Source organism: Oncorhynchus mykiss, chromosome 26, assembly GCF_057628025.1.
Source record: "Oncorhynchus mykiss isolate SJ-2025 chromosome 26, ASM5762802v1, whole genome shotgun sequence".
Lineage (NCBI taxonomy): Eukaryota > Metazoa > Chordata > Actinopteri > Salmoniformes > Salmonidae > Oncorhynchus > Oncorhynchus mykiss.
In genome coordinates this window covers 22563890-22576843 of record NC_143047.1, presented here as the reverse complement: position 1 = coordinate 22576843, position 12954 = coordinate 22563890, and the positions used below count along the sequence as shown (strand labels likewise).

The following is a 12954-nucleotide window of genomic DNA, read 5'->3' as shown; positions in this document are numbered from 1 at the left end:
ATGCGTTGTGCAGACCTCACTACCCTCTGGAGAGCCTTACGGTTGAGGGCGGTGCAGTTGCCATACCAGGCGGTGATACAGCCCGCCAGGATGCTCTCGATTGTGCATCTGTAGAAGTTTGTGAGTGCTTTTGGTGACAAGCCAAATTTCTTCAGCCTCCTGAGGTTGAAGAGGCGCTGCTGCGCCTTCTTCACGATGCTATCTGTGTGAGTGGACCAATTCAGTTTGTCTGTGATGTGTATGCCGAGGAACTTAAAACTTGCTACCCTATCCACTACTGTTCCATCGATGTGGATAGGGGGGTGTTCCCTCTGCTGTTTCCTGAAGTCCACAATCATCTCCTTAGTTTTGTTGACGTTGAGTGTGAGGTTGTTTTCCTGACACCACACTCCGAGGGCCCTCACCTCCTCCCTGTAGGCCGTCTCATCGTTGTTGGTAATCAAGCCTACCACTGTTGTGTCGTCCGCAAACTTGATGATTGAGTTGGAGGCGTGCGTGGCCACGCAGTCGTGGGTGAACAGGGAGTACAGGAGAGGGCTCAGAACGCAACCTTGTGGGGCCCCAGTGTTGAGGATCAGCGGGGAGGAGATGTTGTTGCCTACCCTCACCACCTGGGGGCGGCCCGTCAGGAAGTCCAGTACCCAGTTGCACAGGGCGGGGTCGAGACCCAGGGTCTCGAGCTTGATGACGAGCTTGGAGGGTACTATGGTGTTGAATGCCGAGCTGTAGTCGATGAACAGCATTCTCACATAGGTATTCCTCTTGTCCAGATGGGTTAGGGCAGTGTGCAGTGTGGTTGAGATTGCATCGTCTGTGGACCTATTTGGGCGGTAAGCAAATTGGAGTGGGTCTAGGGTGTCAGGTAGGGTGGAGGTGATATGGTCCTTGACTAGTCTCTCAAAGCACTTCATGATGACGGATGTGAGTGCTACGGGGCGGTAGTCATTTAGCTCAGTTACCTTAGCTTTCTTGGGAACAGGAACAATGGTGGCCCTCTTGAAGCATGTGGGAACAGCAGACTGGTATAGGGATTGATTGAATATGTCCGTAAACACACCGGCCAGCTGGTCTGCGCATGCTCTGAGGGCGCGGCTGGGGATGCCATCTGGGCCTGCAGCCTTGCGAGGGTTAACACGTTTAAATGTCTTACTCACCTCGGCTGCAGTGAAGGAGAGACCGCATGTTTTCGTTGCAGGCCGTGTCAGTGGCACTGTATTGTCCTCAAAGCGGGCAAAAAAGTTATTTAGTCTGCCTGGGAGCAAGACATCCTGGTCCGTGACTGGGCTGGGTTTCTTCCTGTAGTCCGTGATTGACTGTAGACCCTGCCACATGCCTCTTGTGTCTGAGCCGTTGAATTGAGATTCTACTTTGTCTCTGTACTGGCGCTTAGCTTGTTTGATAGCCTTGCGGAGGGAATAGCTGCACTGTTTGTATTCGGTCATGTTACCAGACACCTTGCCCTGATTAAAAGCAGTGGTTCGCGCTTTCAGTTTCACACGAATGCTGCCATCAATCCACGGTTTCTGGTTAGGGAATGTTTTAATCGTTGCTATGGGAACGACATCTTCAACGCACGTTCTAATGAACTCGCACACTGAATCAGCGTATTCGTCAATGTTGTTATCTGACGCAATACGAAACATCTCCCAGTCCACGTGATGGAAGCAGTCTTGGAGTGTGGAGTCAGCTTGGTCGGACCAGCGTTGGACAGACCTCAGCGTGGGAGCCTCTTGTTTTAGTTTCTGTCTGTAGGCAGGGATCAACAAAATGGAGTCGTGGTCAGCTTTTCCGAAAGGGGGGCGGGGCAGGGCCTTATATGCGTCGCGGAAGTTAGAGTAACAATGGTCCAAGGTCTTTCCTCCCCTGGTTGCGCAATCGATATGCTGATAAAATTTGGGGAGTCTTGTTTTCAGATTAGCCTTGTTAAAATCCCCAGCTACAATGAATGCAGCCTCCGGATAAATTGTTTCCAGTTTGCAGAGAGTTAAATAAAGTTTGTTCAGAGCCATCGATGTGTCTGCTTGGGGGGGGATATATACGGCTGTGATTATAATCGAAGAGAATTCTCTTGGTAGATAATGCGGTCTACATTTGATTGTGAGGAATTCTAAATCAGGTGAACAGAAGGATTTGAGTTCCTGTATGTTTCTTTCATCGCACCATGTCACGTTAGTCATAAGGCATACGCCCCCGCCCCTCTTTTTACCAGAAAGATGTTTTTTCCTGTCTGCGCGATGCGTGGAGAAACCTGTTGGCTGCACCGCTTCGGATAGCGTCTCTCCAGTAAGCCACGTTTCCGTGAAGCAAAGAACGTTAGTCTCTGATGTCCCTCTGGAATGCTACCCTTGCTCGGATTTCATCAACCTTGTTGTCAAGAGACTGGACATTGGCAAGAAGAATGCTAGGGAGTGGTGCGCGCTGTGCCCGTCTCCGGAGTCTGACCAGAAGACCGCCTCGTTTCCCTCTCTTTCGGAGTCGTTTTTTTGGGTCGCTGCATAGGATCCACTCCGTTGTCCTGTTTGTAAGGCAGAACACAGGATCCGCGTCGCGAAAAACATATTCTTGGTCGTACTGATGGTGAGTTGATGCTGATCTTATATTCAGTAGTTCTTCTCGACTGTATGTAATGAAACCTAAGATGACCTGGGGTACTAATGTAAGAAATAACACGTAAAAAAACAAAAAACTGCATAGTTTCCTAGGAACGCGAAGCGAGGCGGCCATCTCTGTCGGCGCCGGAAGTAGAAAACCTAAATATGCTAGCTAGATAGCGACAACGTGTATCTGTGAGCTCAAGCGAAGGTGAGAGGATGTATCAGCTGACCTCCCTGTTTACCCCCTTTGTCTGATAGCCGCCAGAGGCAAACGGAGGATCTTATCACAACAGAGTAGTATGTATTCCACAACGCAGGCCTGTGTTTGTCTGTCCGCAGGGAGAGCAGTGCAACGTCGTGCCTGATAACGTGGATGACATTGTGGCTGATATCGCCCAGGAGGAGAAAGAGGAAGGTCTGTGTCTCTCTTTATCTCTCTCTCCCCTCTGCGTCCCTGTATCTCCCCAACTCTGCCAACAAAGGTTGTAACAGAGGAGCGATAAGCAAGAGAGAGGAGAAAGGCATGTCTCTCGCTCTCTCTCATTCTCCCTCTGCCCATCTCCAGGAGTGTGAAATTAGAACCAGAGCTTGAGAAACAGTTGAATTAGTTAACCCAGTATAATCGTCCTCCATGTTGCCGCTCTCTCTCTCTCTCTCTCTCTCTCTCTCTCTGTCTCTCTCTCTGTCTCTCTCTCTCTCTCTCTCTCTCTCTCTCTCTCTCTCTCTCTCTCTCTCTCTCTCTCTCTCTCTCTCTCTCTCTCTCTCTCTCTCTCTCTCTCTCTCTCTCTCTCTCTCTCTCTCTCTCGGGAATGCTGCACAGATGGAATCGTAAGCAGATTTGATCAGTAGTGGCATTTTCAATAAATCAGTAATTCTGCATTTGAGATTGTTCCGATTTGAACTTTCACTCCTTAACATGTCCCAGGAACAGAGATGTTTGATTTGAGTCAGATCAGTGTTTCAATAGCACATCACTTAGTGAATAGGGGCTTAGGCACTCAACACACACCTGAGGAAACACATAACTAGTTATGACTTTGAACGTTTGTGTTTGTGCCCTTCATTTGATTAATGTCCTTCTCCTCCCTCTCTATCTCTCTCTCTCTTTCTCTCTCGCTCTCACTCTTTCTCTAAACCCTCCCCTCCTCTGCCACCCTTTCTCTCCCTCCATCCCTCTCTCTGTCTTGCTGTCTCTCTTGTTCCCATTTTCCCTCCCTCCAGACGACACTCCAGAGACATGCATCTACTCCAACTGGTCTCCCTGGTCAGCCTGCAGCTCAGCCACCTGTGACAAGGGCAAGAGGATGAGACAGAGGATGCTGAAGGCCCAGCTGGACCTCAGTGTACCCTGTCCTCACACCCAGGACTTTGAGCCCTGCATGGGGCCCGGCTGCAGCGACGAGGGTCAGTATGTTGGATGTACTAGGCAGCTCATGAGACATGGCGGGGTTTCGACCAAAGGTTAACCTCAGATTTACAAGCTGATATATTAACCACCCCCATTACCACCCCCGTTACACAAATGTATATTGACATGAACTCATATAGTGCAATACAATCTAGGATACAATCTGGAAATGTGTATTTCTTGTTGCTGTCTTGGTGTATAAACACCCATCTAAAAACAAACTTCAACATCCGACCAAGTCCCTGAGCTCTAGGAGCTTTATTAGTGTGGACGTCATCTTTGTTAGCATTTCATAGGTTATTGTAAAGAGTCAAGACAGGGAAAGGTAAAATCTGGTTTACTGTAGGTCTTTATTGGTGTTGGGTCATCGATTAAGCCCCCAGCTCATTTGTAGCTCAGCCAATAAAGTTGTAGCAGCATAGAGGTGAGAGGGACACTGTGTTTCTGAGACAAGCCTATAAAATGTGTATTGGGCTAAAGCTGCTGGGAGGCCACAGTGGATACTAAGGCTTTATTAAAAGACATATAACAAGTTATGAGAATATACACAGGGGGCATCACGTCTTTGCTGCTTGCAGTGAAAGACTAATGAATAATAAAATAGGCTTGGGATGTGTGTGTGTGTGTGTGTGTGGTGGGGGGGTGTAAGGGTCCCGTACACACACACATGGGCTCTTATTCGGGGCTCTTATTCATGATATGCTTATTAATAATGATTCATTAATGATTTGCTCATCTTATTAATGATGAGCTGCTTTATTGAGCAGAATTGAATGAGTCTTTCAGTCTGGAGAGGGAGGGTTTTAGATATAAATCCATGTGAGTCTCACCCAGAACGACTCATATCCTCCCTCCCTCCCTCCCACCTTAACATAATGCAACAACAGCAGGGGGTTGTTTTTAATGAGGAGAAACATTTCTGTTGCATAAATGTGTTCACAGCTCATGCATTTTCAAAGCTCTTGGGTAACACTGTAGGTACAGGCGTACTGGTACAAGCTCTTGGGTAACACTGTGGGTACAGGCGTACTGGTACAAGCTTTTGGGTAACACTGTGGGTACAGGCATACTGGTACAAGCTTTTGGGTAACACTGTGGGTACAGGTGTACTGTTACAAGCTTTTGGGTAACACTGTGGGTACAGGCATACTGGTACAAGCTTTTGGGTAACACTGTGGGTACAGGCATACTGGTACAAGCTCTTGGGTAACACTGTGGGTACAGGCATACTGGTACAAGCTTTTGGGTAACACTGTGGGTACAGGCGTACTGTTACAAGCTTTTGGGTAACACTGTGGGTACAGGCATACTGGTACAAGCTCTTGGGTAACACTGTGGGTACAGGCATACTGGTACAAGCTCTTGTAATGGCCATGAGCTGACATGGATGCTCATAGACTCCTACTGTCTTATTATGATAAATGAAACTAACAGAAGGTCCCATGATGTAGATGCATTATACACTGGGTGATTATATAAAGTATGATGTGGCTACTAACACTGTAACGACATTAAAATCTTGAATGCAACTCAAATGCCATATCTGACTGTGACCTTCTGCACTTTGCCCCCGACCTCTCAGAAGGGTCCACCTGTACGATGTCAGAGTGGATCACCTGGTCTCCGTGTAGCATGTCATGTGGGATGGGCCTGCGGTCCAGGGAACGCTACGTCAAGCAGTTCCCTGACGATGGCTCTGTGTGTACCTTGCCTACTGAGGAGAACGAGAAGTGTATTGTGAACGAGGAATGCAGTGAGTAGCTTTAACCCCTGAAATCAATGGTTCACAAAGTCATTATCACAAACATTGCTGCATTTACCAAAGTTTTAGTTTTTAATCAGGTGAACAAACATTTTCCGAGGTATAGGAAACTTTTGATTAATCTGTGTATGCATTTTTCATACAAACAAATCTATGTATTTCTATGCTGTAGATAAATGAGGCTCATTGTGTGCATCAATTCACAGTGGAAGAGCATCTGCTAAATTATTCAAATGTACTGTTCAAACTATTAGGATGATGTATAATTATGCCTGATTACAGGACAAAGTAATACATATGTGGATTAAGTTCTGTCTCTCCCATTGAACACACCCACTCCCCTTCTTATTCGCTCCTCCTCTTCCCTTCCCCCTCTCCGCCTTTTCCCCTCTTAACTGTCTGATCCCCCCTCTCCCTCTCTTTAGCCCCCAACAGTTGTCTGGTGACAGAGTGGGGTGAGTGGGACTCCTGCAGTGCCACCTGTGGGCTGGGCATGAAGAGAAGGGAACGCATGGTGAAGATGCCTCCCCCGGACGGCTCCATCTGTGGGGCTGAGGTGCTGGAGGTGGAGAAGTGCATGATGCCAGAGTGTCGTGAGTAACACACACACGCACTCACACATACGCACTCACACACACACATACTCACACGCACGCACTCACACTCACACAGATAAGCATGAGCAGGCTTATACAAACAAACATACACATGCACACACACGCTCATCTGTACACACACCTGTACACTTACACACACCACAACAAATGCCAACTGCATGAAATCAGATAGACACTGTGTGTGACACTGATTCTGTGTGTGCACAGACACCATTCCCTGTATGCTGTCTCCGTGGTCTGACTGGAGTGACTGCAGTGTTACGTGTGGGAAGGGCATGCGGACGAGGCAGCGCGTGCTCAAGTCTCCTGTGGAGCTGGGAGAGTGTATAGAGGACCTGGATCAGGTGGAGAAGTGCATGCTGCCAGAGTGTCGTAAGGAACACACCCACACACACACACACACACACTGGAGCGAACCTACTTTATTCATGTGTGGACACACCAACTAAAACAGTACTGCACATATGTAATTCATGATAATGCTGATTAGTATCTTCATTGTGCAACCTAACATCCATCTGCTTATAATACTCTCCCTATCATATCCAAATGCATACACACTTAAAAGACACTTGGCTTGTTAGGGTGTACACATCTGGTTGACATCTGCGTTAGGAGTGCCCATAGACTCATCTCCAGCCCAAACTCTCCCAGATAGGTTTATCATGGGAATACCCTGGTGGGTTATTAGCTGGTTTATATGAGAGGGAACAGCTTCCTCAAGCTGCTCCTCCATTGGAAACCAGAAGTGCCCATGTGCTCTTACATTTAAGCCTGACTTAATCGGTTATATACAGTTAAAGTCGGAAGTTTACATACACCTAGGATGGAGTCATTAAAACTCGTTTTTCAACCACTCCACAAATTTCTTGTTAACAAACTATAGTTTTGGCAAGTCGGTTAGGACATCTACCTTGTGCATGACACAAGTAGATTTTCCAACAGTTGTTTACAGACAGATTATTTCACTTATAATTCACTGTATCACAATTCCAGTGGGTTTACATACACTAAGTGCCTTTAAACAGCTTGGAAAATTCCAGAAAATGATGTCATGGCTTTAGAACCTTCTGATAGGCTAATTGACATAATTTGAGTCAATTGAAGGTGTACCTGTGGATGTATTTCAAGGCCTACATTCATGGGAAAATCAAAATAAATTAGCCAAGACCTCAGAAAAAAAATGGTAGACCTCCACAAGTCTGGTTCATCCTTGGGAGCAATTTCCAAACGCTTGAAGGTATCACGTTCATCTGTACAAAGACTAGTATGTAAGTATAAACATCATGGGACCACGCAGCCATCCTTCCGCTCAGGAAGGAGACGTATTCTGTCTCCTAGAGATGAGCGTTCTTTGGTGCGAAAAGTGCAAATCAATCCCAGAACAACAGCAAAGGACCTTGTGAAGATGCTGGAGGAAACAGGTACAAAAGTATCTATATCCACAGTAAAACCAGTCCTCTATCAACATAACCTGAAAGTCCACTCAGGAAGGAAAAAGCCACTGCTCCAAAACCGCCATAAAAAAAAGCCAGACTACGGTTTGCAACTGCAAATGGGGACAACGATCGTACTTTTGGGAGTCCTCTGGTCTGATGAAACAAAAATAGAACTGTTTGGCCATAATGACCATCATTATATTTGGAGGAAAAAGGGGGAGGCTTGCAAGCCGAAGAACATCATCCCATCCATGAAATATGGGGGTGGCAGCATCATGTTGTGGATGGTGCTTTGCTGCAGGAGAGACTGGTGCACTTCACACAATAGATGTCATCATGAGGTAGGAAAATTACATGGATATATAGAAGCAGCATCTCTAGACATCAGTCAGGAAGATAAAGCTTGGTCGCAAATGGGTCTTCCAAATCGACAAGGACCCCAAGCATACTTGCAAAATGTTCTATGCACAACAAAGTCAAGGTATTTGAGTGACCATCAGAAAACCCTGACCTCAATCCTATAGAAAATGTGTGGGCAGAACTGAAAATGTGTTTGTGAGCAAGGAGGCCTACAGACCCAACTCAGTTACACCAGCTCTGTCAGGAGGAATGGGCCAAAATTCACCCAACTTATAGTGGGAAGCTTGTGGAAGGCTACCCAAAACATTTGACCCAAGTAAAACAATTTAAAGGCAATGCTACCAAATACTAATTGAGTGTATATAAACTTCTGACCCACTGGGAATTTGATGAAAGAAATAAAAGCTGAAATAAATCATTCTCTCAACTATTATTCTGACATTTCACACTCTTAAAATATTGTGGTGATCCTAACTTACCTGAGACAGGGAATTAATACTTGGATTAAATGTCAGAAATGTAAATAACTGAATTTAAATGTATTTGGCTAAGGTGTATGTAAACTTCCGACTTCAACTGTATATTCTAGTCAGGTACGGGACTGGCAGACACATTACCATAGGAAAATACTCTCTTTCTCCTCTCCTTTCTCCTGTTCCCTAGAAAATGAGGGAGCTAATTTAAGGGCTGTATTGTGAAGAAAGGGATTAAAAGGCAGAAATAACCAGCTTTAACTTCGGCACACATGTCATTGTATTAGGGTGAAAAAGCTTGTTAACTGGTCTTCCCTCAGTCTTAGTGAGGGGATAAAGCTGGCCGTATAATTCTGGCCAGCCCTAATCATCCTTGCAGTTCTTTAAGAATGTTCCCGTTATGGACATAAGTCAGAGAATTTGTTTCCAGGGGATTCATATTGTGTTATGTTTAGAATAAGGAACACTAATGCAAAGTCATGAGGTGTATCTACAAGCTTTCTTCCCATATTAACTCTTCACCTTTCTTACTACACCCTATCCCCCTCTTCATTATCTCCCATCCCCCCTCTCTTCTGTCTCTCTTACTCCCTCTCTCTCTCTCTCTCTCTCTGTACAGCGACAGACTGTATGGTGTCAGAGTGGACGGAGTGGTCTGAGTGTAACAAATCCTGTGGTAAAGGTCACATGATAAGGACACGCATAGTGAAGCTGGAGCCCCAGTTCGGAGGGGACTCGTGTCCCGAGACAGTACAGAGGAAGAAGTGTAAGATCAGGAAGTGTAACCGCGATGATGGCCAGGGCCAGGTCAACAGCGACGAGAAGAAACGACGCAAGGAGGCGAGGGAGAAGAGGAGGAGCAAACAGGGGGGTCCACAGGGGGAGGAGACCATGTCACCTGCTGAACACCCAGGTTGGTGGGACTCATTATCACCACCATAACCATTGTAAGCAGCAGTGTTATAGTCATTATCATTTGCATCATCATCAACTATGTAATCATCATCACTGTCATCACATTAAGCTAATTTAGTAAGCTAAATTATAGAGTGTGGATACATGCACACAATAATGTGATTATTGTGGATAGTCAGGTTAATATAATAGTTTGATTAAAATGTTTACATGCAATGCAAGAAGAAGGATTTCCCTAATAACTCTGTTTACATGGACACTTCTGAAATCAGGCTACCTGATGTTCTACCACGGCGAACATGTTATTTGTGAGAAGCATATTTGATTCTGAGTTGGGACATATAAAGTTTGTATGTGAAAACTACTTCTAAGACATGTACATTCAGTTGTTCCGAACACACTTTACTCGCTCTAAAGAGGGAGGCACTCGGCTGGTGCTATCACATTCACAGATCAAATACACCGCTGGCACGCCGATTAAGGTGTTTACATGTCCTAATAATGACTTATTTCTTTTGACATTACCCCGATTAAGATGAGCAGAGGAATTTGTTTACATGACTATTGAATATTCTGCCAACTGCCATAACCAGTTTAATATTGCATATGTGTTCATATTGCATTAGTGTGCATGTAAATGTACTAATAGAAAACTAAATCACAGTCAGGTTTGATAGTCAGTATCTTCAATATGATCATTGCTATTCTTTAACATGGAACAATTTTCAACGAAATTGTATAAACTCTCTCTCTCCTTCTCATCAGGTTGTAAGATGAGGCCGTGGTCCAGCTGGACGGACTGTACCAAGCTGTGTGGCGGGGGGATCCAGGAGCGGCTCATGACAGCCAAAAAGAGGCTTAAGAGCGCCCAGCTCCCCAGCTGCAAGGACAGGAAGGAGATCCGAGCGTGTAACGTGTACCCCTGCTAGATGGACCAAGGTGGGCAGGACGGGGATGGGATGGGTACGGAGTGGGTGGAGGTTGCCCATAAACACTGGTGTGAGCTCAGTTGTTTTCCCCTCTGACAGTTCAGGTTAGGATTGGGGATTGTAAACTGATCCTAGATCTGTGCCTATGGGCAAGTTGGTTATGGGACGGAGCGTGAGGTGGCATAGTGTCACTCAATGATCCAATGCACTCTGTTTAGGGCTGGCAAGGACCTTAATCTCTCTTGGTTTAATCCAGGGTTGAGTCTGAAGATTCTAGATTGGGAGTTGAAGATTCTAGATTGGGGAAGGTACACTGGTTCTGTATATACCTCTAGTCAGAGGTTGGAAAGTGTTTGGCAAATTCTGAAATGATCCATCCTTCCAGGTCAATGGTCATGGGTTATTTTACAAGAAGGAAGGAAGGAATTCCCTTGGTCTCTTCTCGAGCCTAAAACAAACAGCCATTTTGAGAGAGGATCTAGGCTAGGCTTCCCCAAATAACGCCTAGCCTATGATGAACCTGACTGATTTCCCTCTGTGTGTACAATAAACTAGCTCTGTTACATATAGAATTCTTCTGCAAGATTACTGTAAACTTGTTGTGGTATAATATTCTTGAATAATGATAATGATGAAAACACCAATTGATTTAATAAGCGATAGTACTGTTAGGCTATATCCTGTAGTATCCTCTTTGGCAGTGTATATTATCCCAGAACTTAAAGCACAGTTACCCAGCCATTCCAGCATTTTTATAATCCTTCAGAAAAAAAAACATGTTTCTAGGATCAAGAAATCTCCTGTATGACTTTTTACTCAGCTGTACTACTGTTCATGTAGACACACCGCAACGGAAATCTCTATGATTTTGTGCATTGTTATTATAAGATCATTTTTATTTTTTTTGCTGTGGATTTTTTGATAACAATATCACCCAAGAGTCTTACCCAAGTCTTGTGTAGGTGTTTTTTACATGTCTTTATGTGTCTTTTTCCTCTGCTCCTCTAACATATTCATATTTTGGAATATATCACCTTTACAATAAAAGTAAATGTTAGAAATTGTCATATGGATGTTTATTTTTGTTTGAATAGCATTTAAATTGAGGTAAATGTTTGCACACAATACATAAACCAATGCATTTCATACTCTTGGCCACTAGATGGAGACTATAAGCTGATTAGAAGTGAGTTCTTTTTGGTTTGACAGGTGGAGTCAGTACACCAGTAGGTGCCATCTAAGCCTGTGCTATTTCAATACACTTTGGTCATACATAGTACTGTAACAGCATACTTGATTATCATGACTCATTTTTCTCAACCCATAACCAGAGACATGTGAGTGTCTAGGCAGGGAGCTGCATAAGCAGCACTGTAACACTGGTCTGCAGAAGGGTGCGCTTCCCGGTGATGCAGTACATACACACATTGACCAAACGGTGGCAGAAGATACCTATTTAGTGTTGAGCCTTGAAGTGTTGAGGGTTTTATTATTTTTTGCCTTCGGGCAACACTGTGATTAGTGCTGATTGTGTGTAAAAGGTCCACATATTAAGCCACTTCACTCTGTCAGAAATGTATGGAAATCCAACATCAGTCTCATACAGTGAGACATGTGCCTCGTCCCATCAACGTTTGGACCTAGACACAGTCATGAGGGCCATGTTCAGTATCCAAACATTAGGAAACGCTGTAGATAGAAATGTCATGAGTAGAGCTGATATGATTCCTTATTCTACATGTCAGAGAGGCATGTTTGTTCTACATGCTATATTTCTACATGCTATCTGAAAGTTGTACAACGATGTGCCTTGCTGAATGCACCCAGGTTGCTCATAGTCTGAGCTCATCTTCGAAAGATATTCACAGTGACACAATTAGGGACAGTTAGTTGCCAGCTTTGCTCATTAAAGCAACATGCTTTGGTTTCAATTTGTGTCTCCATTAAGTAGTATTTCACTTAAACCAAGCAGAGTAAAGAGAGGGGAAATAATTGAACAGAGATGTCATGCACTGGTGGCCATCTTGAGGAACATATTCAAATTAGTCTGACTCGACCTTTGACAGTCTGAGGGATATGATGGTGTCCTATGGGTGGTGGAATTCAGAGGGAAAAGGTGAATAATGCAACACAAACACACTTTACAATGATATACACAATGCCATAACAACCACACATTAGGTTCACACTGCAGCTTTGGGAGATTTCCAACATGAATTGTCAAGGTGATATCTGCTGTAATATACATTAAATATCCATGGTGGTAGTGGCTAAATGGGAGAAGAGAGATGTGAGATAAAGAGTTGCATAAGATCGTTGATGCTGGTGATGTGTGTGTGCGAGTGTGAGTGAGTGAGAATGCAGCACACGGCGACTCGCCTCAAAGCGCTCCCCCCGGGGCCTCATCAGGCGTTGTTTTTTGCATTCACTGTTGCCACAGCAACCACTCACAGCAGA

At 44.9% G+C, this 12954-nt stretch overlaps 1 protein-coding gene across 2 annotated transcripts in view; it reads left to right on the top strand.

Annotated features, from left to right (window-relative positions):
* The window catches only part of LOC110506631 (spondin-1), a 141373-nt gene extending 129811 nt beyond the window's left edge, over positions 1-11562 (top strand). For both annotated transcript variants that reach the window (XM_036963482.2, XM_036963481.2), the window contains exons 10-16: positions 2934-3009; positions 3816-3998; positions 5585-5755; positions 6190-6357; positions 6589-6753; positions 9273-9566; positions 10334-11562. In XM_036963482.2, the coding sequence (XP_036819377.1) occupies positions 2934-3009; positions 3816-3998; positions 5585-5755; positions 6190-6357; positions 6589-6753; positions 9273-9566; positions 10334-10497 (1221 nt within the window). In that variant the 3' untranslated portion in view covers positions 10498-11562. The remainder of the gene's footprint in view (positions 1-2933; positions 3010-3815; positions 3999-5584; positions 5756-6189; positions 6358-6588; positions 6754-9272; positions 9567-10333) is intronic.
* The last annotated feature ends 1392 nt before the right edge of the window (positions 11563-12954 follow it).